Raw genomic sequence first — 24462 nt, 5'->3', positions numbered from 1 at the left:
CGCTCATTTGGATAAAAGGAAAACATCGTTGTGACGAACGGTTCCTCCATCAAATCACTTCGCTTCTCATAAAATTACACAGAGGTAAAATCTTGGAGAGGAAAACATTTTTATTCAAAGGTAAAAATGTGTACCTGGTGTCAGTACAGAAACCTAAGCCTGTGCCAGCAAGGGGCCACCGCGCTGCTGACGGGCTGGGCTGCCGAGAGCTGGCGCACAGGTGAGCAGGTGCGCCTCGGTCAGGAGACAGGTTTAGGGGCTCAGCCTCGTCGTGCAGGTGGGGGGGACTGGACGGGGTGGGCACAGGACTAAGCAATCCCGCCCTGACTCTGGGTACCCCCTGGGCCACGCTGTGGGCCCCACATTAGAGCTTCCCCTCGCACGCGGGCAGGACGCGGGCAGGAGGGAGGCTCGGAGGGCTGGGAAGCCCCGAGTTACCAGGGACCTGGCGACGTCCAGGTAACTGACTTCCTCGCGCCGCTACCATCGAGCCCCTCCAGGCTCAGTGCCGTTGAGGAGCAGCATGACACGCTCCCTGCCCGTCGCCCTCCGCTCTGTCTCCTCACCGCTCCTTACCAGTACGTTGGGCAACAGGCCGCCTGCGGAGAGAGATTACTCACTGTTCGCTTGGTGGAATGGTGGGCACCAAAGGCGAGAAAAGCACTTGGGGGAAAAAAAATCCAGTAAGGGTTTATTCATATTCAGATTTTTTTCCTTGTGGTCTTAGGGACATCGAAAAAAGTTTTTTACATGTAAGTGAATATTTACTAAAATAGCAGACTATTGATATCGGAATGAACCCAAGGAGAAGAGAGAAGCTAAAACTAGAGTACACGCTCATCACTTGTGCATAGTGTCACTCGGAGTTAGCGAGGCGGGGCGAGATGCAGGCGGCGGCCCCCTTCACCGGACACGACCCGCCTACACCCCCAGTGGCCGCTCATCACGGTGACGCCCGCCTGAGTTTTGATCTTTGGCTGGAGGAGACGATGTTCGCAGCCCCTCACGGGTCTCGCTGCCCGGCTCCGGGCTCTACCCTCTCCGAGGGCTGGAGGTGAAGGACGGCGGCCGAGTGTGTCAGCGGGCGCTGCTCCTGCACCTGCTGACCGGTGGCCGCTACGTATCGGTGTGAAGCGCGGAAGAAATGTCCCACGTAAGAGGAGATGGGCCGGCCGGGCATGTGACGCCTTGCTCCCTTCCTTCCTAAGTGAAATGGCCCCGCGGCAAAAACAAGGAATTCAAAGCATGAAAGCACGCGGTCTCCCCGTCCACCTGGTCTTTGGGAATCCATCGTGTGGAGTCATTAGGGGGATTTCCGGCCCGTCTCCAGGGGTGTGCTACTGCCGTGCACCTTGCCCCCACGGGAGCAGGACAGCCGGGAGGACAGCCGGGAGGAGGACAGCCGGGAGGAAGACAGCCGGGAGGAAGACAGCCGGGAGCAGGACAGCCGGGAGGAGGACAGTCGGGAGCAGGACAGCCGGGAGCAGGACAGCTGGGAGGATAGCCGGGAGCAGGACAGCCAGGAGCAGGACAGCCGGGAGGACAGCCAGGAGCAGGACAGCGGGAGGACAGCCGGGAGCAGGACAGCCGGGAGCAGGACAGCCGGGAGGACAGCCGGGAGCAGGACAGCCAGGAGCAGGACAGCCGGGAGCAGGACAGCCAGGAGCAGGACAGCCAGGAGCAGGACAGCCGGGAGGACAGCCAGGAGCAGGACAGCCGGGAGCAGGACAGCCAGGGGCAGGACAGCCGGGAGGACAGTCAGGAGCAGGACAGCTGGGAGGAGGACAGCCGGGAGCAGGACAGCCGGGTGCCCGGCTCCGCGCCCTTAGTGCCTGCCGCACACCCAGCGGAGCTGAGGATTGGCCTGCAGGGCAGTCAGGGCTTCGGCAGTCCTCCAGCTACACTGGCAGGCATAGGCCCGGGCTCCCGGCTTCTTTACCAGCTTCGTTCTTAATTTCTGGAACTCCGGCATGTTGTTCCTAGTGATAAAGAATGGAGACTTTAGCACATTTGCTCTGGCTCTGGCTTTGCTCATTTAGTTCTGGCTTTGCTCAGAGCTGAAGGACTTAAAAAAAAAAAAAAGTTCTCACTGCTTTGTTTTCCTATCTTGACAACAGCTGAGCACTACACGACCTCGTCCTCGCGCCCGACACCAGGGGACGGGCTTCTGTGTTCTTCCCGATGCTCTTTCCTCTGGGTCCAGTACTTCTGTGTGGCCGTCCTCTAGGCCTGTTTATTAAAGCTGCTGCCACAGCACAATGAACTAAAAAGGCTGCGTGAAGAACTATGGGGTGATCCTACAGAGATGATACGAGAGGACTGGGAGGGATGCTGGTTCATCTCCCACCTCAGATCCTCACCTCACCTTATTCTAAAAGCCTGCAACATGGCCAGTGAGGGGCAGATAAGAAAATAAAGATAGGGCACCCTGGGGGGCTCAGCGGTTGAGTGCTGCCTTACGCCCAGGGCCTGACCCCGGAGACCCGGGATCAAGTCCCACGTCGGGCTCCCTGCATGCAGCCTGCTTCTCCCTCTGCCTGGGTCTCCGCCTCTCCCCACCCCCACTCTGTGTCTTTCATGGGTAAATAAATAAAATCTTTAAAAAAAGAGAGAGAATAAAGACAACAGGCTTCTGATGTGTTACCTATAGCAATTCTTCACTTCTAGACAAAAAGTACCTGTTGCTTCTATTTGTTGAACTGATACTGTATCTTTCACTCGTTAGACTTATTTATCAGCCAGATATACTATTAGCCACAGAATAAATGTCTATCCTGCCTTAAACGTCAATAATGTGAAGATAATTAAATGAGTGGGCAGGACCACCATCATAAAAAATGAGAACCATCAGACCTGATGCTACTATAAAAAAGACTACAGGGGTTCATTAAAGTTTCACAAACTGAAATTCATGATTTTCACGATAATCCATGTACTGAATTTACGTAACTGTTCTAGGACAGAAGAAAAGGGGAAAATTCAAAGTGAAATGATGAAAAAACACAAAGCAAAATGATGAAATAAAGTATGCATATTAAAAAGAGACCCAAAGTGCTGTTCCTTTTGAGGTCACTGCGCAGGAGGCAGGCCACAAGGTGCCCTCTGGTGGCCAATGGGCACCACACTCCATGCTGTACAGAATCCAGGCATAATTTAGGTTTTGAACCTAACAAAACCTAAGAGATTTTCCAGGGCAACCGTTTGATTTCAGGAAACTGAGACTCTGACCACCTCAGCGTTATAGTAATCTGGGGGGAGAAATGGATAAGCTAAGCTTTATCGGAAGAAAAATACTCCACAAATGAAAACTAAACCTTCTTTATTCAGTCTGCAATATACGGTGACAAGTTTAACAGCTGACTGAATCCTTAGAGATTTTATGAGTCGGGGAGTCATGGATAGCCAGAAAACCGATTAATGCACTTCAAATGTTTTTTAGGAAGCACGTATCTTAAGAGCTTAGAAAACTAATTTCCCATTAAGAAAATGATTTAGTAGGAAAAATAAAAGCATTTTATTTAGCTATTTTTGCAGGATGATCAAGTTACAGCTTCTACTACTTTTTGAAAATTGCAGAACTTATCAAAGCTAGGATACGCATTTCTGTCGTTTATAAGGACAAGCCAATGTGCAGACTGACAACACTAAAAATAAATGCCCCCCCCCCCCATCTGCCTTCTATCTTGCCTTCTTTGGTGACCACCCACTTGTGCTTTCCTTAGCTAGCACCACCCCTCACCCTCCTCAAGTGCTTCATCTTCTCTCCGCTCCTTCCTTTCAGCCCATCGCATCCTCATTCACACAGCCGGGCCACTGGATGTGAAAATCTTCCACTTCCTAGCTTTCCCCTGAACACCTCACTCTTTTCCCTCCCTCCATCCAGGCACAGAGGGCTCAGCACAGCACTGATGTGATATGCATCCTATTATTCTATGCTTGTCGTATAAAAATTGATGGTTCCCACTGGTGACACGGGGCGGGGGGGATTACTGACCACTCATTACAGTAACCAGAAGTTAGGACAGAAAGACGATGGAGAGGAGTCAGAAATGGCAAAACAGACCTGAAATCAAAAGCTAACCTTTCCAACTCTGGGATTAAATGTGGGCTAACCTGATCTAGGTGTTTGGGACTGCATTAGGCTTCATTTGGGCTGGGAAATGTGAAACCTCGCAAGCTGTAATTTTTCCATGAATTTGTATATTTGAATTTTTCTGTATGTGTGGGAGAGGTCTCAAAGTTTTCATGGGATTTTTCAAAGTGGTTTGATGTGAAAGATTTTTAAAAAACGATTCATGAAGTGGAGACTCCTGTGGATTTACAAGAGAACAGCTGCCAGACGAGGTGTGGAACACAGACTCTCACCTTTTTCTTTATGCTTCTAGAGAGAGATGCAATATATTCTGATTGCTTGTATTAGAAAATATAATTCTTGTTTAGGCCTAGGTCTGGGCAATGGGGGGAGGGTTAAAAATGCATGATATATACACTTCACTAATTTTTAGCTCTTCATTTTTTTTTGAAAATGTGAAGCATAATTTATAGCCTATTTTTACTTGTTTATTTACTTATGTATTTGTTTGTTTGTTAAGTAGGCTCCACGCCCAGCACAGAGCCCAACGCAGGGCTTGAACTCATGACCTCGAGATCAAGACCTGAGCCGAAATTAAGAGTTGGATGCTTAATTGACTGAGCCATCCGGGTGCCCCATATGATGTACAATTCAGATTCATTTTTAAAACTTACAACATCTTAAAATTGGGTATGGAGTAAGTGTATAAGAATGTATAAACTGCAAAAATACCAGTAAGACACTATCCTGGGGATCCCTGGGAGGCTCAGCGGTTTAGCGCCTGCCTTTGGCCCAGGGCGTGATCCCGGAGTCCCGGGATTGAGTCCCACGGTGGGCTCCCAGCATGGAGCCTGCTTCTCCCTCTGCCTGGGTCTCTGCCTCTCTCTCTCTCTCTCTCTATGTCTACCATAAATAAATAAAAATAAATCTTAAAAAAAAAAGACACTACCCTGACCACAAGGAGGGAGGCAGACACGTACCAACCCGAGATTTTCAATCTTGTATTCCAGTGAGTGCTAGAAGCGGTACAAAGTGCCCTGGACACATATGATGAATTCACTCCCAAGTTGACAGAGTGGCGAGGGGATCATGGAAGATGTGCAGTGAACTGTACGCCCTGAGGGACAGGCCAGGTCTTAGGTTACTAAAGGGTGGGGTGGTGGGAAGGTGTCCTTTCCCAGTGCAAGGGAAGAGCTTGCACTGTCACAGGGAGTGGCAGTACTGGGTACTCTGATGCAGCTGGACTCTTGTAAAGGCGAAAAGTAAACTGCAAGGACAAGCTGGGTCAACGACAGATGGGGGCTGGACGGTGAAGGGTCCTGGATGCTGTCCTAAGGAACCCAGACATGATTCTGTAAGGGGAAGAATTTAGGGCGAGAGCATGGCACACTCAGGGTTATGCATTTGTTCTCAGCAAGAGAAGGGTGGCCTGAAAGAAGTGACTGTAGGCAGAAGAACCGTGAGAAGGCTGTCATGATACTCCCGTCTGGAAGTCACCCCCCGCCCCCCCCACCGGGGCTGACAGCAGACAGATGGAGAGGAGGAGATGAGGGAGGTATGCAGGTGGGGGCCATCGTCCTGCCAAGCCCGTCGAGAGACGGTATAGCAAAATACAAAGTATACACGGTACGTTTTTTCCCCTGGGGTGAAGTTCTTTGTACACATACCTGAAAAACAGATAATCACATGACTGGTCCCACATATAGTCGTCATAGCTGACTACCCTGAAGTCACACGCTACACAGCGCAGGCGGTCACAGGCTCTGTTCAGAGAAAAAGAACAGTATGTTAAAGATTAGTAGCTGTCTAAATATGAAAATATGAAATTATTCATAGGATACACCCCATACTACAGATTACCGAGTAAACAACAGAGCAGTAAGCATTAATGTTTTATGAAAGGATGGATTATGCATCTTTCAGGTAAAAGTCCTCAGGTTAAATTTCTGTGCAAAGCTATTTTACTAAGCTCTCACACACCGATATATTTGTTATATATATTTTATGTACATTTTCTATACATGCATGTGTGCACCTGCATATTGTACAGATACAGAACAAAAGGGATGTGCACATCTTTTATTTCAATGGTTTTCAAATTGGGTCTGAGGGAGATCTCCACTTAAGGTACTTAAATTGCTTCCCTTCCTACTGAAACTTTCAGGGGTGCCTCTCACATAGAGAGAGAGAGAGAAAGTGGGTGCGTGAGTGAGTGAGCATGCGCCTGCACATATGCACACGTAGACGGGGAGGGGGGCAGAAAAATCTTTGAGCAGACTCCCCACTGAGCACCGAGCCTGATGTGGGGCTCTGTTGCATTGACCTGAGCTGAAACCAAGAGTCAGATGCTGAACCGACGGAGCCACTCAGGCCCTTCGATAAGAGGTTTGAACATACCAAAAACAAAGCGAAAAGACCAGTGACAGAGTGGAAGAAAATGTTTTCAACACACAGTCAAATACTCATACTATACACCAAGAGTGTTTACAAATGATAACAAAACTTAATACAGGCATCACGGAATAGCTGTTAAGAGCACAGACTGTGCAGACCGATTGCCTAGGTTCAAATGTGATTCCACTATTTACTAGCTGTGTAACTATAGTCAGGTAACTTCTTTGTGACTCAGTTTCCCCATCTGTAAAATGGGAGGGAATAATAATACATATATGCTTCATAGAATTGTTCTGAGGATCTACTGAGTTGACATTGGTAAGGTGCTTATAACGGTGACTGCCACACTGGTTGTTAAATGGTTAAAATATAACACAATGAAAATTTAAAGCAACCACAAAATAAATGTTTTAACCAATTAAGTCAACAAAAATTAGCACTCTCAGACATTCCTGGTGGCTATGTGAATTCCTATAACCTTTTGGGAAAAACCTTAGGTTAGCACTATTTTGAAATTAAAATAATCCCTAGCTGTTGCTCCAGCAACCCCATTTTTTGGAACCTATTACATATAAAGAAAAACATCAGTCCAGAAGCCTTTATCTCAAGAATTTTTACTGCACTGCAGAATTGCTGAAGTGGCAAAAAACCAGGATATCACTTGGATACCTATTAAAAAGGGAAAATACTGAATAATATGCAGTCTATTTATGCTATGGATTATTAGATAGCTGGTAAAGAGAATTAGATTCATCTAGTGACTTAGAGGGATGTCCGAAGCAAGGTACCCAGCCAGCATATACAGCATAAGCCTATTTTTGTAAAAACAACCAAAAAAATTTCCTGTATAGGTGTTTGTAAGTTTGTAAGAACATGGAAGCAAATGTGGAAGGTTATATACCATGCAGCCAACACTGGCTACCTCAGGGGTAGTGGGAAAGGAGAAGAGAAAAGATTATTATCTTTCTCTTTATACATTCTCAAATTTAATTTTTAAGAAATAAGCATTCAATTCTTCAATAAAAACATAACTAAAACACCCCATAATGAGAACTTTTTTCACTTATTTCCCTCTAACATTCAGATATGGTTAACTTCAAAATTGCAATTATTTTTTGGCCTGAAGATTTCTTTGAAAATAGATGCTTTTTATTTTAAAAGTCATTATTAAAAATAACTAAACACTCAAAATCTATACAAGTTTCATAAACAACTCCATATTTTCTCTCAGACGCAGCAATTTATAGAGTTGTATTTGTACATATGGAAATCCAACACAATTATATTTGTACACATTTGAACTTGGATTTTGAATGCACGACTCAGGAAATGCAAAATGATGGTTCCCAAAGCTGCCGTAACTTGCTTTCTTATGCATATGTAGTTTATTACATGATTGCACAGAGTGTTAATTTTAATGCCTTAATACATATGTGCAATTTGGCTAAATTATTGCTGGTGTGGGAACTATAATTTCGAATTTCCTGATGTTTTGTATGTGTAAAATCTCAACCATAATGTTAAATACAGCTTTTTAATTTAATTTAAAATTTAGTAGTTTATTCAAATCTAGTCACACTACTACATTTTCCTACAAACACTGCCCTGTGAGAAAAATAAAACTAACTTGCAGCTAAGAAATCATTCTGCTGCTACGATTCACTCTATTAGATCATAATTAGTAGCAGTGAGTGGAATAATCCAGTCTTGCAAGTAGTTCAAAAAACAGCAGAGTAAAATTCGATATGGCTTGAAAGTAACACCTTGATTTTATCTATACCTTATTAATGCCACCACGCTTCCTGCTACTACTACCCTTTCTCCTTCCCCCCAACTGCGTAAAGGACTCAAGGCCTCACACCCTAAAATCATTCAGCAGTACTCCCAAACCAGAGCTTTATCTAGAAATCAAACAAATAAAACACATAGAAAATAGGCAGAACAGACTCCATTTCCTTTATGCCCTGGGCATGGAAGTCAGTGCTCATATTCAGGGCTTAAATATATTTCTCTCCCATACCTACCCAACAAGAGGATATCTAAAAAGGGGCACGATTCTAGTGAAAGGGAAGTTGTCAGGATTCTTCCAAAATGTGGAGGGAGAGGAAATACGAAGGTGGCACCAACAGCGTTGTCCTTTTGTCCAGTTAATACACACAATCTTTACCATTTATAAGGTGTTCATGATGGGAATGCCCCCAATTAGTCTGGGGTCTCCGTCAACTCCGGTCTACACAGCGGTCTAAGAAGCCTTGCCGTCTGGACAGCTGGGAAAAACAGCAGCCACAACAGCAGAAACAGCTGAGCTTCTCCCCTCTTGCAAACACCACGCGGCCCTATTAACTGGTATACTGGGAAGGACGGGGGACCAGGAACAAGTTGCCTATTTGAGGTTTGAGATAATTTACGCGACCTCGGGAAGGCACATTACTTGGAAGTCGTTCTTGAGAACATTCTCTTTTACTTCCTGTAGCCATTTAAACCCATTTAAAACCATTCTAGATTCTAAATGGTGCAAACATGACACCTTTTCCCTACGGCCACTGTCACTACTCAGGTCACAGCTACCATCGTGGAATCTTTGCTGGAGCACTGTAACTACTGCCTGCTGACTCCTCTCCTGTCTTGCCCCTCCAAAGTCCAATCCATTTTCCATTCAGCAGCCAAAGTGACTTTTCTCAGAAACACATACAGGATTGCTATCCCAACTGCCAAAAACACCCCCCCTCCCAACAACCAATGGCTTCCTCTGCATATGACATACTTTTTCTGAAGTCCTCCAGAGGACTACAGGACCCCAAACGAAATGTCCCTCGACTACCCCTGCAGCCCCATCAAGAGCCATTCTTCCCCCCACTGACTCTGCTCCAGTTCACCTGACTGCCCTCCGCTACTCCAGCTCAGGGATCATCTAATACTGCGTGCCCCCTGGCTCTCATGATTTCCCCTCTTTGCTAATTCACTTTTCATCCTGCACTCTGATGAAATGTTCTTTGCTTGGGAAAGCATTCCCTAACCCTTCATATTTCGGGGGGGGGGGTGCTAATTATCTATGCTTATTGTACCCTGCACTTTCCCTTCACATTATGTATGATGTAGGACCCAGCAAGCAGGTGGTTAATTAATATGTGTTCAATGAATTTAACACCAGTGTCTCGATTTCCTCATTTCTAAAATGGGGTTAAAAAGTCTTGTTCTATTTGCTTCTTGTTTTTTCCCCCCCCTGTGGAGCTGAATTAATAAGCATATATAAAAATGTGCTCCAGACAGCAGAAAGTATTTCACACATAAAATGTTTTATGTGCACATGAACTGGTATATGCTTCTCTTTTTGTGGTTGCAGATCTGTGTTAGGAAGAGGTTGGATGATGAGGGATCTTTGTAATGGTGAGGGAGAAGAGGCCCGTGAATACACACATTTACCTATGTATACATGTGCAAACAGTACGTGTTTTTTCGTCCTGTAGCTGTGCACAAAGTAGGAAGGGGTTTGATGGATCAAATTGGCAAATGCTCATGGATCAGTATTATGTGCTAGGATCATACAAAATAGGCCATTATGTTGTCTACTTAATTTCCATCTGGAGTGAGATGCTTCTATGCTAGAACCCATTCAAAGTACATGTAAGAAGGTACTATATAAAAGAAAATCTTCATGAAATATTTGCTCTTTGAAAGTCAACCAGAATGGATCATCTTAGAGGCCATTTTTTATCTTTTTAATTTTTGAGAGAGGGACTGAGAGAGAGTGTGTGCCTGTGTGTGGGGCGGGGCAGAGGGAGGAGAGCTCTTAAGCAGGCTCCATGCTGGGCAAGGATGCCCAACGCAGGCCTCGATCGGTCTCGATCGGTCTCACCGACCCTGAGATCATGACCTGAGCCAAACCAAGAGTCGGACGCTTAATGGACGGAGCCACCCAGGCGCCCCGAGAGAGAGACAGAATCAATTTCTGACATCCTACCTCTGTGAAGTATTTGTTCCAATGCCACATGGGGCAGTGCTCCCACCAAGGTACACTGGGCTGCAACTAGACAGTTCAGCAGACGGAAGAAAAAAATTACGACAAAAAAAAATATGAGAAGTTAATTTGACCTCATTGACTCTATATTCTTATAATCAAACTGTATATTTTTCCAAGCAGGCCAATTATTTCAAAGGAGAGCCATTTACTCCAGGATCACTGCATTATTGGATATAACCTGTACATTCAGAACACTCAAGAAGTTAACATGAGTCACAGAAAAACGTGTTTGCCAAATAATACAAGGGACAAAGTAAACACTGAAGAATATAACAGAACGTTAATTTTAAGAAACTGTTCACACTTTTTTTTTTCACGGCAGAAAATTATTTACAATAGCAATAATCTTCCATTCAAGTTCTACACCAAGGGATCACAGGCCGTAAGGACAGGGAAGATACTGCTATCGGTCTTTCTCCTGAAAGCCAGCCAGTGCTTTGTTGTTCAACGTCACTGTTGTTTAAATGGTAAATTTACTAGACTTTGCTTAGTGTTTGTTCACTAGCGTGTGTGATTCACTAAAGCAATCTCAACTTACCTCTTACCAAGGCTTTGAGTTGAAGCTCTGACAGATGGGTTACATGAAGATTTAGATTTTAATTTCTGTTAAAAAAACAAAACAAAACAAAACAAAACAAAACAATAAAAGGCCAAGGGTAACTTATGGAGAATTTTAACATGAAAATATTTTATAACGAGAATATTTTGCAAATGGCTTCAATAAAAATTTTGTATGATTTTAAAGTTTCTGAAATAAAAGAAACAATGATCAAGACCTTTTAAAGGCAAAAGGGAAGTAGACCTCCCCGAGGAAGTTATAAATTACTCCACTAGCTTTTAGTCTAGGAAACTGATATATTGCCGTTATTAGCATGCAAAGATTTAGAGTCACTTTATAACTCTTCAGTTAATACTAAGTCCAGTGATTTAATATGAAGGATCTGCTATTTAAAACTTCATCCTGGAAAAATTCAATTGAGGAGGGGAAAAAAAAAAAACCAACTCAGACTCATTTTTAAAGGCTGTGAAGGGTACTCACCTGAACTAAAAATAAACTAACCAAACTCCTGGGTAACTTCAGGAATATTAATTTTGATCAAATGGAATGGTATCGAGCAATAGACATTCAAGGGAAATTGGAGAACTACCTAGGCGCGAGCATACAGTAGTTCCTATATGGTTACATAACACCATCATCATCAGGAAGCATTTATTAAGTGTTAACTGGTATATGGTACCAAACAACATAAACCAACCGCATACTAGGACCACCGCCAAGGAAAGGAAGGAAGTTGGAGAAAAGGCAATTTAAACTATGCAGAGACATGCCTTCATTTTACCTAGTAGGTGAAGAAATTTAATGGAGGCAAAAATATTTCATTTTACTATTTCGCTTAACCTTTTTATTTGATGTTAAACAGACCTGGAAAAATTTTTGGTGCATGTCTGAGAAATAATAATGTGCGTGAGTCTTTTTATTTGGGGAGACACGTTCCATGTACCATCCAGGCTCACACGTGGTGGCAGTTGTTCTAGGGCTTTCAGACACTCAACAGAAGGGGCGAGGCGGGGGGAGGAAGCGGTACTCCCAGAGGCACGATCCCGTCTGGATGGTGGGCATGGACCCCTCTTTTCCTCACCCCGTCTGTGTTTCCCACAGACCCGCTCTCCTCCAGAAGTTTATTTGGGTTGTTTACTCCCTTGCAGTCTGGAGAACGGGATATAATAACTAAAAGAAGGGAGTGCTCAGAACAAGCGCATGGAAGTTTACCTCTTCATGACTGTACGAATTATTATTTCAAATTAGTGTATCTTAAAGTCAAGGCAGAGAAATTCTTCCCTCTCCTCAAAGTATTCCTCTTCTTCCTTCTCCTCACACAGACATACACACCAAATTGTTCAGATGATCCATGAATAACAAGAACATCTGTGGTCTTTTCTATTATGAAATCAGCGTTGCTATTCAAGAGCATTTATAATGCATGCTTGTTTGCAGAGTATTCAACAGCCTTATTACTATGTTGACACGTTAATCACCTAGGTCATCATTCAGCTTATTTACCACCTGCTTATGAACTGAAAATGCTAAATTTAGAGAAATAAAGATCTTAAGCTATTAGTCATCTGATTTTTAGTCTGGCTGACAAAAATAAAAGTGGCTCACACCCGTGTACTTACCACCACCACCGACTAGAGATTTTTAGTCTATCTTGCTTTAATCTGCCCCCTTTAAAAGAACCTCTTTGATATTCTATTTCTTAGATTTTCTTTTTTCTTTGTGGTCTCTGTAACTTCAACTTCCATTTGGTATCTGGTGAAAATCTCACAAATATATTTTATACCCACCACACTGGTAAAATTAAAGTATACAGCTTCTCATCCACTGCTGGTGAGAAGAATAGAAATGATATAATCATTTTGGAAAACATTTTGGCAAAGGGTAGAAAAGTTGAAGGTAAGCACACCTTATAACCTAGCAATTCCTTCCTTAGGTTTGTACATCCTAGAGAAACTCCTGTATGTAGGTAAAAGGTGGAGATATCCAATGCAACACCGTTTTTAAAAGCAACAACTGGAAACAATCTAGATGTCTATCACCAGGGAAGTGGATAAACAAACTGCGGCAGACATCATTTCAAATTGTTTACGATTATACAAGTACAATTAAAATATAAAGGTATTGATGGAAAGGACAGATTACCTCTGGGAAGGAAGGCAGCAGAGTAGGATTTGGAGAGTACTTTTTAATTTTTAAAATGTTTATATTATTATTATTTTTTATGGAGAGTACTTAAACTAGATCTATAATTTTTATTTCTTTAGAAGAAAAATCCAATATGACAAGACAGTGAGGTATGTTCACTATGGGTGGTAAATATACAGCTGGCTGTTATACTGTTTTATGAGCTTTTTATACAGCTGATATGTACAAAAGCACTTAAAGATGTGAAAATGTTAACAATTTACCCACTGGGTCATGGGATAACAGCAATGACACTGCATTTGAGATACTAAACACATTTCTATAATAAAAGCTGTTTTTGGTCTTTTAAAAAAATGTTCTTAGAATATAGAATTAAAGTAACCAACTTTACCCGTGAGCTGTCTTCTCTAAATAGCTTTTTAAATTTTTCATTCTTGCTGAGAAATGAACAGCAAAACATATTAATGAGAGTTTTTAATATTTTATTTCTTCTACAACTCTTAAGTGGAATAATTGCCTTAAAATAATTGTATTTTTCAGAACTCAAAGGACTACAGATACTTGTGCATGCTATACATTTTCAGACTATTCTAAACATGTCTTGAAATAATGAAAGAATTACTGCATTTATAATACTTAACTTACAACGGGTTTTTTGTCCAAGTTGGGTTCTTCAAATATTTCATTAATAAGACTGTCAAGATCATCTTCTTTCTCAAATGTTTCTGCTGATCTGAAAAGAAAACAGATGAAGTTTAAGTACAGATAAAGTCAGTATCAGAAGAATTTTTGTTTAAATAGTTTATTTCTACAGTTGATAACAGAAGGATAAATGTGATGCTAATTATTTTTTTTCCCTCTATGGACGTAGTTGAAGATTGTTGAGACAAAGATGTAGTTTATCAGGTAAAAAAATTCACATTCGTACTTTACTATCTTCACACTTAAGACATTTAAAGCTCTGCATTATATTCAAGAGAAAGGTGAGCATGCACTTTTCTAAATTACACAAACCACTTATTTAAAGAATATAAAATATGTACAATTATAAGTAGAACCTGAGAATTATAAACAAAGATAATTTTAATGAGTCTAATTTTTTCCCTAGAAGTTCCATTGTAAGTTAAATAACCATATCCCTTTGCTACAGGAGCTGAAGGTTATATAATGAAAACGATCACTGTATATATATATATATATAAAGCACTATTCTCTTGACAGAGCATCTCCACTACCTCTCCACCTTGCACAGGGAAAGCCAGCGCAGGATTACTGGTACAAACTGTTACTGCACAAAACCTCTATTTAACAGCTAACATTTACTGAATACTTACAATATAGATGAAGAAGCAGGGACTGAGAGTTTCAGAAACTCACTCAAGGTCATATGCCCAGTGGGAGGAGAGGCTTGGAATTGAATCTAGGGCAGCCTGGACACCTAACACTAAACAAGGTCAACTCTTTTCAGAGCTTGTATGTCACAGATGCTTCATATCAGCTTTATAACTTCATTAGACCATAAAGATTCTTGTTTTAGAAGACAAGCTTTTTAGCCAGACTCTAACTTTAGAAACATATTTACTCTGAAAATCCTTAACCTCAGGATCATAGGCTGTAGTTACTGCTTAGAGTCTAACCAGGGGGTGCTGCCTGCGCCCTATGTCTGGTTCCTTCTGTCTCTAGGCGTTGCCTCTTTAAACTATTTAACCTCTCCGAACCTCAGGTTTCTTATCTGTAAAAAGGAGGTCTAGAGAACTATTTAAAACTTCTTCCAGGTGTAACAGCCTGTCTGTCTCCGGACTCAATATTCCTCAACGATAGTGAAATTCTTCCCTCAAAGGTCAATACTGCCCACATCACTGAATTCAATGGCCCTTTTCAGTTCCAATCCTCTTTTAATCTTTCAGAAACACCTGACCTGTTGGGTACCAATTCCTTCAATTCCTTCAGGTTGCTACGTTGTCCTCTTGAAATTCTCTCCTCCTTTAGTTTTCACAACATACCCTTTGGGCTCTCCTCCCTCACGCAGTTTCACGATTTCGAGAATCAGATACACTCAAACTTTATCAAACCAATGAACACTATTAGGGATCCAAACTTACATAATATTCTGGTCTGTTATACAATCTCATGACGCATACAACTGCCTATGCTTTAAGGTAGAAGTGAATAAAAAAAAAAAAAGAAGAATGCCATCATTTCAGTGAGAACTCATACAACAAATTTTAAAGGACTATATAATACTTTTGTCTGTTGATGCTATAATACAATAATCTTTTTCTTTTTAAAGTTTATTTTTTAGTAATCTCGTCACCTACTGTGGGGCTCAAACTCACGACCTTGAGACCAAGAGTCACATGCTTTTCCAACTAAGCCCGCCAGGTGTCCTTATAATACAATAATCTTAATCAAAGGTTAATAGACATTTATTAGTTCCCCCCAACTTTATTCTTACATTATAATCTTGGTTTTTATAGATATGGTTTTTATAAAAAATAAAAGGTATACTCTACGTAAAAAGGTACAAACAGTTGAAAGTCACAATTAAACATGAAAGGTATATATAAGAGCTTAAATCTAGATTTACAATATTCTGGCAGACTTGGAAATATGACCTTGGGCAAGTAACTCTTCTACTAAGTCTTAGTTTGGTCGGTGAAAGGCGGATAATAGTATTATTCACCTCATAGGGTTGGGAAGAGTAAATGAAATAACACATACAAAGCAGTTAGCATATAGAAAGGACTCAATAAATGTTGGCTATTATTTGTAGCTATTATCTAGAAGGCTATATTATCTACAAATATTCCCATCTGTATCATCCTGAAACACTTTAGTCCTAGTTCAACCTATAGCAGTTTTTTTTTTTAAACAAATCATGCACCCCTCTTGATCACTGTGAGCACTCCAACAACTCATGAATGTTTCAGACCACTTGCACTAGCAGTTGTTCTTGCTATCCAGATGCAGCATGCTCATTTATTTTATTATTTGCAGGCCTATCATTTTAAGAGAAAACTTCACTATTTTACTTCCTAACAGGGAGGGAAGAGATACTGGCTACCTCGCCATACAATTGGCAGGTAGTCTCTTGTTATTTTTTTTTATTTTTATTTTTTGTCTCTTGTTATTATAATAAATTCATAATATAAATCGGTTTCTAATTTTTAAATACCAATTTTAGTTCAGGATAAAATTTTTATGTTTGAGATTACATACCCGATAGGGACTGTATTCCAGTATTAGATTTAGGGTTTTTGCTGCTGTTTTTTGCATGATTTACCTTTATAACTACATTACCAAATGAAAAGTTTGAACACACGAACAACAATGGTACTGGTCTGCTACAACATTTATAAATGTGTTACTGAGCAATCTGATGTGGTGAGGTGGGATGGGAGGCTAGAAACATTGTGGATGGATGTTAGCAGTGCAGTAACGGGCTACGGAGAGGCATAAAGGGGCCTGCTCTTGAAAAGGATCCACCTTGGCAGCCCTTCCCATTTTGGGCCTCCTGCTCCGAGACATCCCATCCCTCGGCACCCCAGTTCTCCTAAGATGAAGGCTCTTTGATAAATTCTTTCCATCTGCCTAAGGAACGAATACAAAGAAAAGAAATCGCAGAGTAACGCGGCAGTGGGATGACGATGGCGGATGGACCAGGAGTGAGTACAGAGACCTCCAGCACAGGGACAGTCACGGACAAATTAAGGAGGGTGATATTTGCATAAACGTTCAGTCCAGGAAGCCTCTGACCCTTCAAAGTCAGTCCCTTTAGTCGGGTCTACACTTGATTTTTACAATGCTGCCCAGTACACAACTCATTTTTAGAACCTATTCCTGAACTTTAGCACCTTCTCAATGTTTTTATCTTCCAGGGGTCAATTTTTATAAACAAATGCCATGAGAGGCCACGTGTGATAAAGCCCGCACCATCGCTGCCCGGTAAATACCAGCGGGCAACCATGCACACACCACCTAGACCACACCAAACACAGATGCAGGCACATATTGACAAGGAGGGCTTTCTTGGGCTGTTCCAAAGCTGCCTCTGTGTGATTTCAAACATTTCCAACACGGTTACCGCCGAGGCTCCCAACTCATCACTTTGAAGGACAATATTTATTCTGACGCCAAGAATTCTGACCTTTTGGGATGGAGGAGAAAATGAGAGGGAAAAGGAAGCCTTATTATTTTATGATTTTATCAAAGAGATGGACAGATGTGCTAAGCAGTTTTTTGGGTCAAAACCCTGAATACTTAAGAAATCTCCTCAAATTTCAATTTGGATGCCTGAGAGTTCCTGGGACCTTACCAGGGGGTGACGGGGAGAAGGTAGCTGGTTGGATTAATATGGTGTTCATAATAATTAGCTATTTATCATAACCTGAATCTCATTGAATTCTCTGAGTTAAAAAAAAAGCCAACAATACAGCTAATGACCCAATAGAAGGGAAACGTTTTCTCCACTAACAGGCCCAAGGATCATTCAGCCTGAATGATTGAACCCAACGAGGCTAGAGGCCGACAGTGCGGGTCAGCGCGAGGTCCCCGGGGTGACACCGGGGTGGGGCGGGGCGAGCTCGGCCTCTGCCCCCACCACCTCGGGGTCCCCGGGGTGACACGGGCGAACTCCTGGGGCCAGGGCTGCCGCAGGGGGAGGCGATGCCCGGGCCTCCTGTTGGGGCGCATGGGTCTCCAACGTCCCAGGGGCGGGGCTGGGATCTGGGCTGAGGATCGGGGCTGGGATCTGGGCTGGGATCCAGGCTGAGGATCGGGGCTGAGGATCGGGGCTGGGATCTGGGCTGGGATCCAGGCTGAGGATAGGGGCTGAGGATCGGGGCTGGGATCCGAGCTAGGATCGGGGCTGAGGATCGGGGCTGGGATCAGGGCTGGGATCTGGGCTGGGGATCGGGGCTGAGGATCGGGGCTGGGATCCGAGCTGGGATCGGGGCTGGGATCGGGGCTGAGGATCAGGGCTGAGGATCGGGGCTGGGGATCGGGGCTGAGGATCCGGGCTGGGATCCGAGCTGGGATCAGGGCTGAGAATTGGGGCTGGGATCGGGGCTGGGATCGGGGCTGGGATCAGGGCTGAGAATCGGGGCTAGGATCAGGGCTGAGAATCGGGGCTGGGATCTGGGCTGGGATCGGGGCTGAGGATCGGGGCTGGGATCTGGGCTGGGATCGGGGCTGGGGATTGGGGTTGAGGATCCGAGCTGGGATCGGGGCTGGGATCGGGGATGAGGATCTGGGCTGGGATCGGGGCTGAGGATCGGGGCTGGGATCGGGGCTGGGATCAGGGCTGAGAATCGGGGCTGGGATCTGGGCTGGGATGAGGGCTGAGGATGTAGGCTGGGGATCAGGGCTGAGGATCGGGGCTGGGACCGGGGCTGGGATCCGAGCTGGGATAGGGGCTGGGATCGGGGGCTGGGATCGGGGGCTGGGATCGAGGCTGGGGATCCGGGCTGGGATCGGGGCTGGGATCGGGGCTGGGATCAGGGCTGAGGATCGGGGCTGGGACCCGGGGCTGGGACCAGGCCCGACCGCGGGCGGGCGGGCAGTGGGCCGGGGCGTGGAGCGGGCGCTACGAGGCCGGCCGCCCCCTCCCGCCTGTTAACCTGAGGGTCTCCTCCGCCGCGGCCCGGTCCCGCTCGGTGCCGAGGACGCCGCCGCCGCAGCCTCGGGGCCGCCCGGCCGCGCCCCGCCTCAGGGGGCCTGGTCGGCAAAACTTGGACTCGACCTCGTCCAGGAGCTCGTCCAGGCCCTCCGCCATCTTGAACCGTGACGTCTTTCCCCTTCGCGTCGCGGCGACGCCGGGCGGTTTCCAGGGGCAACGCGAGGGTACGCCGAACGCCGCCCCCCCCCCCCCCCGCGCCCGCGCATGCGCTCTCGGTGCCAGGGCGGCCCGGGCGTCCGAGGTCTCGGGGAGCTCGCGCGGCTGGGGGCGCGGGGCGTGGGGGGCGCGGGGCGCGCGGGGTGTCCCCGGGGCGCGGGGTCCGAGCTGTCCGCTGCTACGGGAGCCCGCGGCGCTCTGCTAACCCGCGCTGCAGGCCGCCGTGCTGCGCCCGGTCTCCCCCTCCCGGACCCAGGTCGTAACCGCAGTCCCGGGCTCCGGACCTCCCTGGCGCGCTCCTTCTGCGGCCCCGCGGGGGGGCCCGGGCTGCGTCCCCGCCGCTCACAAGTCCCTTAAATAAGGCGCGGGAGGAGCGGGGGCGAAGTCCTCCGAGCGAAAGCAAGTGTCGGCTGCAAAAAATTGAAAGGAAGGGCAGAGAGCGCCGCCGCCCCGTAGTCGGCAGGATTCGAACCTGCGCGGGGAGACCCCAATGGATTTCTAGTCCATCGCCTTAACCACTCGGCCACGACTACTGCTGCTGCGAGTTGCGGCGGCGAGGCCTATGTAGCGGCGTGGACACGTGTCCCGGCGGAGCGGCGGCGGCGGGAGGCTCCCGAGCCCGAGCGCGCTCCGAGCCCCGGCCCGGCCGCCCGCCCCCCGCCGCCCCGCCGCCCCGGAGAGCGCGCCGCGTGCGCCCCGAGCCCTTCTCTGTCTCCATCCGGAAGACACGGAGTTGGTGCAGTCGGGCTTTCCCGGCGGGGCTGGCGCGGGGGCACAGCGCGCTCGCGGTCCCCGAGGTCCCCGGGGTCCCCGAGGTCCCCGAGCCGCCAGCCCCGCCCCCCGCCCCGCCGTGCACCTGCTGCGGCGCGCCGGACCCCGGATCCGTGGACGCGGCGCTCGGACGCTCCCGCGACCCGGGTCACAGCTCCCGAGGCCCCAGTCCGGGCGGCGTGCGGCGGGATGCGCGCGCTGCCCCCCTGGGAAGCCCCCTGGGGTGGCCCCTGAGACGCCCGCCTGGGATGGCCCCCTGGGGTGCTTCCTGGGATGCCTCCCCCCCATGCCCCCCTGGGATGCCCCCCCCGGATGCCCCCCTGAGGTGCTCCCCTGGTATGCCCCCCTGGGATGCCTCCTGGGATGCCCCCCCCCCATGCCCCCCTGGGATGCCCCCCCCCGGATGCCCCCCTGAGGTGCTCCCCTGGTATGCCCCCCTGGGTTGCCTCCTGGGATGCCCCCCCCCGATGCCCCCCTGGGATGCCCCCCCCGGATGCCCCCCTGAGGTGCTCCCCTGGTATGCCCCCCTGGGATGCCTCCTGGGATGCCCCCCCCCCAGATGACCCCCTGGGATGCCCCCTAGCTGCCTGGGACGCTGCACCCCGGCCTCCGAGCTGTCCCAGACCCCAAAGCGGCCGGCACCCTTGGAAACCCCAGCAGTAGTTAAGCCAAGCAATGCAGCTGCTTCCCTGACCCGGCCTGCGGCATGTTTGCAAGGTCTCGCCGGGGCCCAGGGCACCTGCTGCAGCCCGCCGTTTACGTTTTTATGGATTTTGGGAGCCCCTTGTTAAAGGCGACCTCGAATTAAGTTACAAACACTCACCACAGAAGTAATGACCTTAAAAAGCAAAAGGAACACTCAAAATTCACCCTGGTCTAGCTACCTGGCCGCATTTTATTATAATGTATGGGGTCGAGGTCAGTTCTAGCTATTGTGTCTGGGACACTATATGTACCAGGGCTTGTTAGGTGAATGTCTTCTTAACTTTCCACTCAAGGATGTCACTTGGGTACATTGGGATCCGCTAGCCTGGGTGATCTTACACCGGGAGATTGCGAATGCTCCGGAACCTGGCTTTGTCTCCATTGGGGCAGGCCGTTCGGCATCTCTCAGCAGCCGCTCGTGGTACCGCTGTCAGGCCCACCTTGACTGTTCCCCGCAAGGCCTCGCTCCTCTGACCTGTAGGGCGGCGCTGGTTATTTTATGCTCTCAGCAGCTTTGTCTTAGCCATAAGAATCCTATCTGATTTTCTCCTTAACTTTTTAGAAGTTTTTCCCCCCTCCAAGGTGCCTTGCGAGGTGATTGTACTTGGAACCGGCCTGGGGCAGAAAGACCGGAATAAGCCGTGTGACGCTGAAGTTGTCCTTGCGGTGGGCTCCAGGGGGAGGAGCACGTAGTTGCCATCCAGTTTAAGAGGCTTGAACGAATGCTTTGATTCTTCTCTAGAAATGAGGAAATCTTAGGTGGTGTGGCTAGTGGTTGAGACACTCTTTGAGCCCGTGGTAAAGGATTTGCATGAAGGACTGAAAACTTAAAAGTGGAAATGGTTGTAGCTCTGATATGTTTGCATGACTATTAGAAGGTATTGGGGCTTCTTAACTTCTTCTACTCCCATCCTCATTTTAACAAAATCCCACGTAGAGATAGATCACCCAGGGGTCGGGGCTTAGAGAATCTCGCTTACAGAGCACTCAGTGCTTGGTTGGGTCTCTTGACGTGAGTGGTGGTGTCTTTCTGGTTTGCCTTAGAGAGAGGAAACAAATTCAGTGTCTACGAGGCAAAATGTCCCGTGTCACGTATGTGTGTGGCTGTGTGATAAGCTGTGAAATGATAGATAGTGGACTATTAAGAATCTCTGGGTGTCAGGAGCGATGCCAGGTGGGCTTCAGTGGACTGTCAACTGCATTAATGCAAATCGTATTAGAGGATTAAAAAAAAAGCAAAAAAAAAAAAGCCATCATATATTCTTTTGGAATTTCCTTTTTTGTTTTTTTGTTTTTTTTTTTGGAATTTCCTTTCTGTTTTCCAAAGTGAGGAATCTAACTTATTGTCTCTGTAGTTGTTAATGTGTGTAGACAGTGACGTAAATTCCTTGTCCCCTAAGTCTTTCACGGTTTTGGAAGGCGTGCCTGGGGTCAGGTGTTTCATAAAGGAGAAGAGCCAAGAGTGTGCAGATGATACAATTATCAGACATGGGAAAAGGAGCACGCCGTGCGTTATTGCATCACTTAGCAATACTTTCTACGGAAGTATTTTAGGGAAAAGGTGTCTGGAATAAGAAAACAGAGCCCTGTTGGCTTTTCCAAGGAACTGAGGAAAGCTCTGAGCCTGGTTCGTGCTCACACCGTTCTCAGGGAGTTGGGGGCGCCCTCCAGCTGGGTCTGCGTCCGCGCAGCTCCGGCCAACCCCTTGGGTTACAAGGTGTTTTATAATCCTCCCGCTGTTCCCAGAATGAATCGCAAGGCCTCTTTAAATTCCCGTGTACTTGGGTTTAGCTTTCCCAGCCCTGCTTTCCTCCCACACACCCCAGCCCTTCTAGCGGGAGCTTCCACCACGGGCAGGGCCGCTGGTGGGAGAGGAGGCGCCCTCCCAGAGCAATCGCCGGCCCCCCAGCAGCCCACGCTGTGGAAGAAACACAAGAGGCCGAGACTGCTCCAGGCCTTTTAAGTGGCCCCTCAGTTAGGCCTCGATGTCGTGTAGGTAAATTCAGTCCAGAACACGCAGAATCTTTATTGGAATTTGTGCATTCATCTCTCACAGCTGTGGAGAGTTTAGACTAATCACAACCCTCCCTGGGACACTATCATCTTCGTAATTTGAAAAAGGATCAGGAGCCTGCAGGCTTGGAACATCTTGAGAAAACACTGGCCCCGAAATACATCATCGCACGTGGGGGACCCCACTTGCAGCATCATTGCAGAGCGCTTAAGAATGCCGAAATCGAGTCTTCCTCTGGCGTGATTTCAAATGGCCCGAGAGATTGGAGAACGGCTTTTTTTTTTTACTGCAAAACAGATTCTTTCCTCCTCCATCAGCCCCGTTGCTGTCAATGTGTCCGCTAGTAGGTGCCAGAAATGAGCACGGCGTCCTGGTGATAGTGCGGCGGCCGCACCCTGGGGACCCTGGGGACCCTGCTGGGGTGTGTCCCGACCCCCAGATACATTCGGCGGCGCCCCCTCCTCGGCCCCCCCGGCCTCACTGCATCTCTCCTCGGCGGCCTGGGTGAAAGCTGCCGCCTTCGGCCAGACCTTCTCCTGCTGCAGGGCCCCAGACGCTATTTTTCATTTGGCCCCACGTGTCCGTGGGGCGGAGCGGGATTTGAAGTGGGTGTTTGGGGAGCGGCCTCTGAGGGCCTGGTGAACTGCGCTCCTTTGCTCCACAGGCCGTCTTCACAGGTACACCCGGGGTGTGTGGCCCAGCTTTTGCCCCCATAGGTGTTTGCTGAGCCTTGCCCCATAGGAGTTTGCTGAGCCTCGGCCCCCTCATAGGAGTTTGCTGAGCCTCGCCTCCCATAGGTGTGTGCTGAGCCTTGGCGCAGCAACCCCCGGACAGGTGGGCCTGTGGAGGCAAGTGCTACCGCGAGTGGCTCCAGCCCATCAGCCCTCTGTGGCCCGGTCGTCCGGCATCTCTTGGAGGCCTGAGCATCAGGAGACGCCTCTCGACCGTCGAGCATCGTGAGCGCAGCTCTCTCCTCCCCCTCCTCCTTGTCTCATATCAATCTTTGCCTCACAGTCTTCGACCTTCGGAAACTCAATCTTCACTCGAGACAAAGAAGGAAGGCTCGGTCGGAGAACTGCGTGGGATGGGGAGCAGGGATCACAGCAGGCGGTCGGAAGGTGACAGGGAGCCCGAGGGCAGTCCGAGGTGCCTTGTGGCCTGGCCATGGGGTTCTTGCCCAGCAGCCTTTCGTCCGCCGCCGCTCCCCAGCCCCGCAGCCCTGTTGCCTTTTTGCGGGGAGCCGGGGTTGTAAGCAGACCAGCCCGCTCGGTCTTCTCAGTCACACCGCCACACATCAGCCAGCCCGTGGCTTTACAAAAAGATGCTTTTGGATTTCTGAAAATCCAGAAGCTCTCCACCTCCACAAAAAACAAACTCGTGGGAGGCCCTGAGGATAAAGCCAACGGAGCTCTCTCCCTCACCATGAGCTGCCAGAGGAATACTTGCAGGCTGCAAAGGACTCCGGTGATTATGTATAAAACTCTTTCATTCTACAGAAGGAGCAATCGAGGCAAGAGAATTGGAACAATATAGAAAGTCTAGGAGTATTGAGAGATTTTCACTGCGACCGTTACATCGTCTCATTTCATTATCATCCTGGTTCTTCTGGGTAAGCCTCTTTCTGGTGGCCTTGACATCGATGATACGAGTTTAATATGAAATCGCCACATTTTGGAGCCCATTCATGCCTGCATTGACATACCAATACAAAATTTAAAAAATCGCTTATCCCTCATGTTCTTTATCTCTGATTGTCTGTGCCGCTGTACTGTCCTCACCCCTTTATAGTTCGGTGCTTACGTCTAGACCTCCTATTATGCATGAGGCCCAGGCTCCTTGAAGGACGGGGACTGCAACCGACGCGTGCCTGTTTCTGCTGCAGGGCCTCGGAAGGGATGGAGAAGAGTGGCTTTTGAGGACATCTAAGCCGAAATCCTGTTATCACAGT

At 47.3% G+C, this 24462-nt stretch overlaps 1 protein-coding gene and 1 non-coding gene across 2 annotated transcripts; both read right to left on the bottom strand.

The window, feature by feature from the left end:
• Positions 1 to 92: 92 nt before the first annotated feature.
• Positions 93 to 19035, bottom strand: CFAP418 (cilia and flagella associated protein 418). Its single transcript, XM_041769480.1, has 6 exons — positions 18810 to 19035; positions 13837 to 13924; positions 11026 to 11090; positions 10428 to 10493; positions 5740 to 5835; positions 93 to 1979 (listed from the first exon to the last, which is right to left on the bottom strand). The coding sequence occupies exons 1-6, from the start codon at positions 18962 to 18964 to the stop codon at positions 1826 to 1828; spliced, it is 624 nt and encodes a 207-aa protein (XP_041625414.1). The 5' UTR covers positions 18965 to 19035; the 3' UTR covers positions 93 to 1825.
• Positions 19036 to 19475: 440 nt separating this feature from the next.
• TRNAS-AGA lies at positions 19476 to 19557 on the bottom strand. The gene has a single exon. It is a non-coding gene; the product is annotated as a tRNA-Ser (tRNA).
• Positions 19558 to 24462: the final 4905 nt, after the last annotated feature.

Source organism: Vulpes lagopus, chromosome 9 (genome assembly GCF_018345385.1).
Source record: "Vulpes lagopus strain Blue_001 chromosome 9, ASM1834538v1, whole genome shotgun sequence".
In the NCBI taxonomy this organism is placed as follows: Eukaryota; Metazoa; Chordata; class Mammalia; order Carnivora; family Canidae; genus Vulpes; species Vulpes lagopus.
The sequence above is the reverse complement of the archived record's forward strand: the minus strand, read 5'-3'. Positions and strand labels throughout refer to the sequence as shown.

What these genes read in the sequence shown, in the direction of transcription:
- CFAP418 (XM_041769480.1), bottom strand. Translation starts at nt 18,964, where the DNA reads ATGGCGGAGGGCCTGGACGAGCTCCTGGACGAGGTCGAGTCCAAGTTT. An exon ending in GCGGCGGAGGAGACCCTCAG is followed by an intron (nt 13,925 to 18,809) that starts GTTAACAGGCGG and finishes TTTTCTTTTCAG; the next exon opens with ATCAGCAGAAACATTTGAGA. An exon ending in GGAACAAATACTTCACAGAG is followed by an intron (nt 5,836 to 10,427) that starts GTAGGATGTCAG and finishes TTCTCTGAACAG; the next exon opens with AGCCTGTGACCGCCTGCGCT.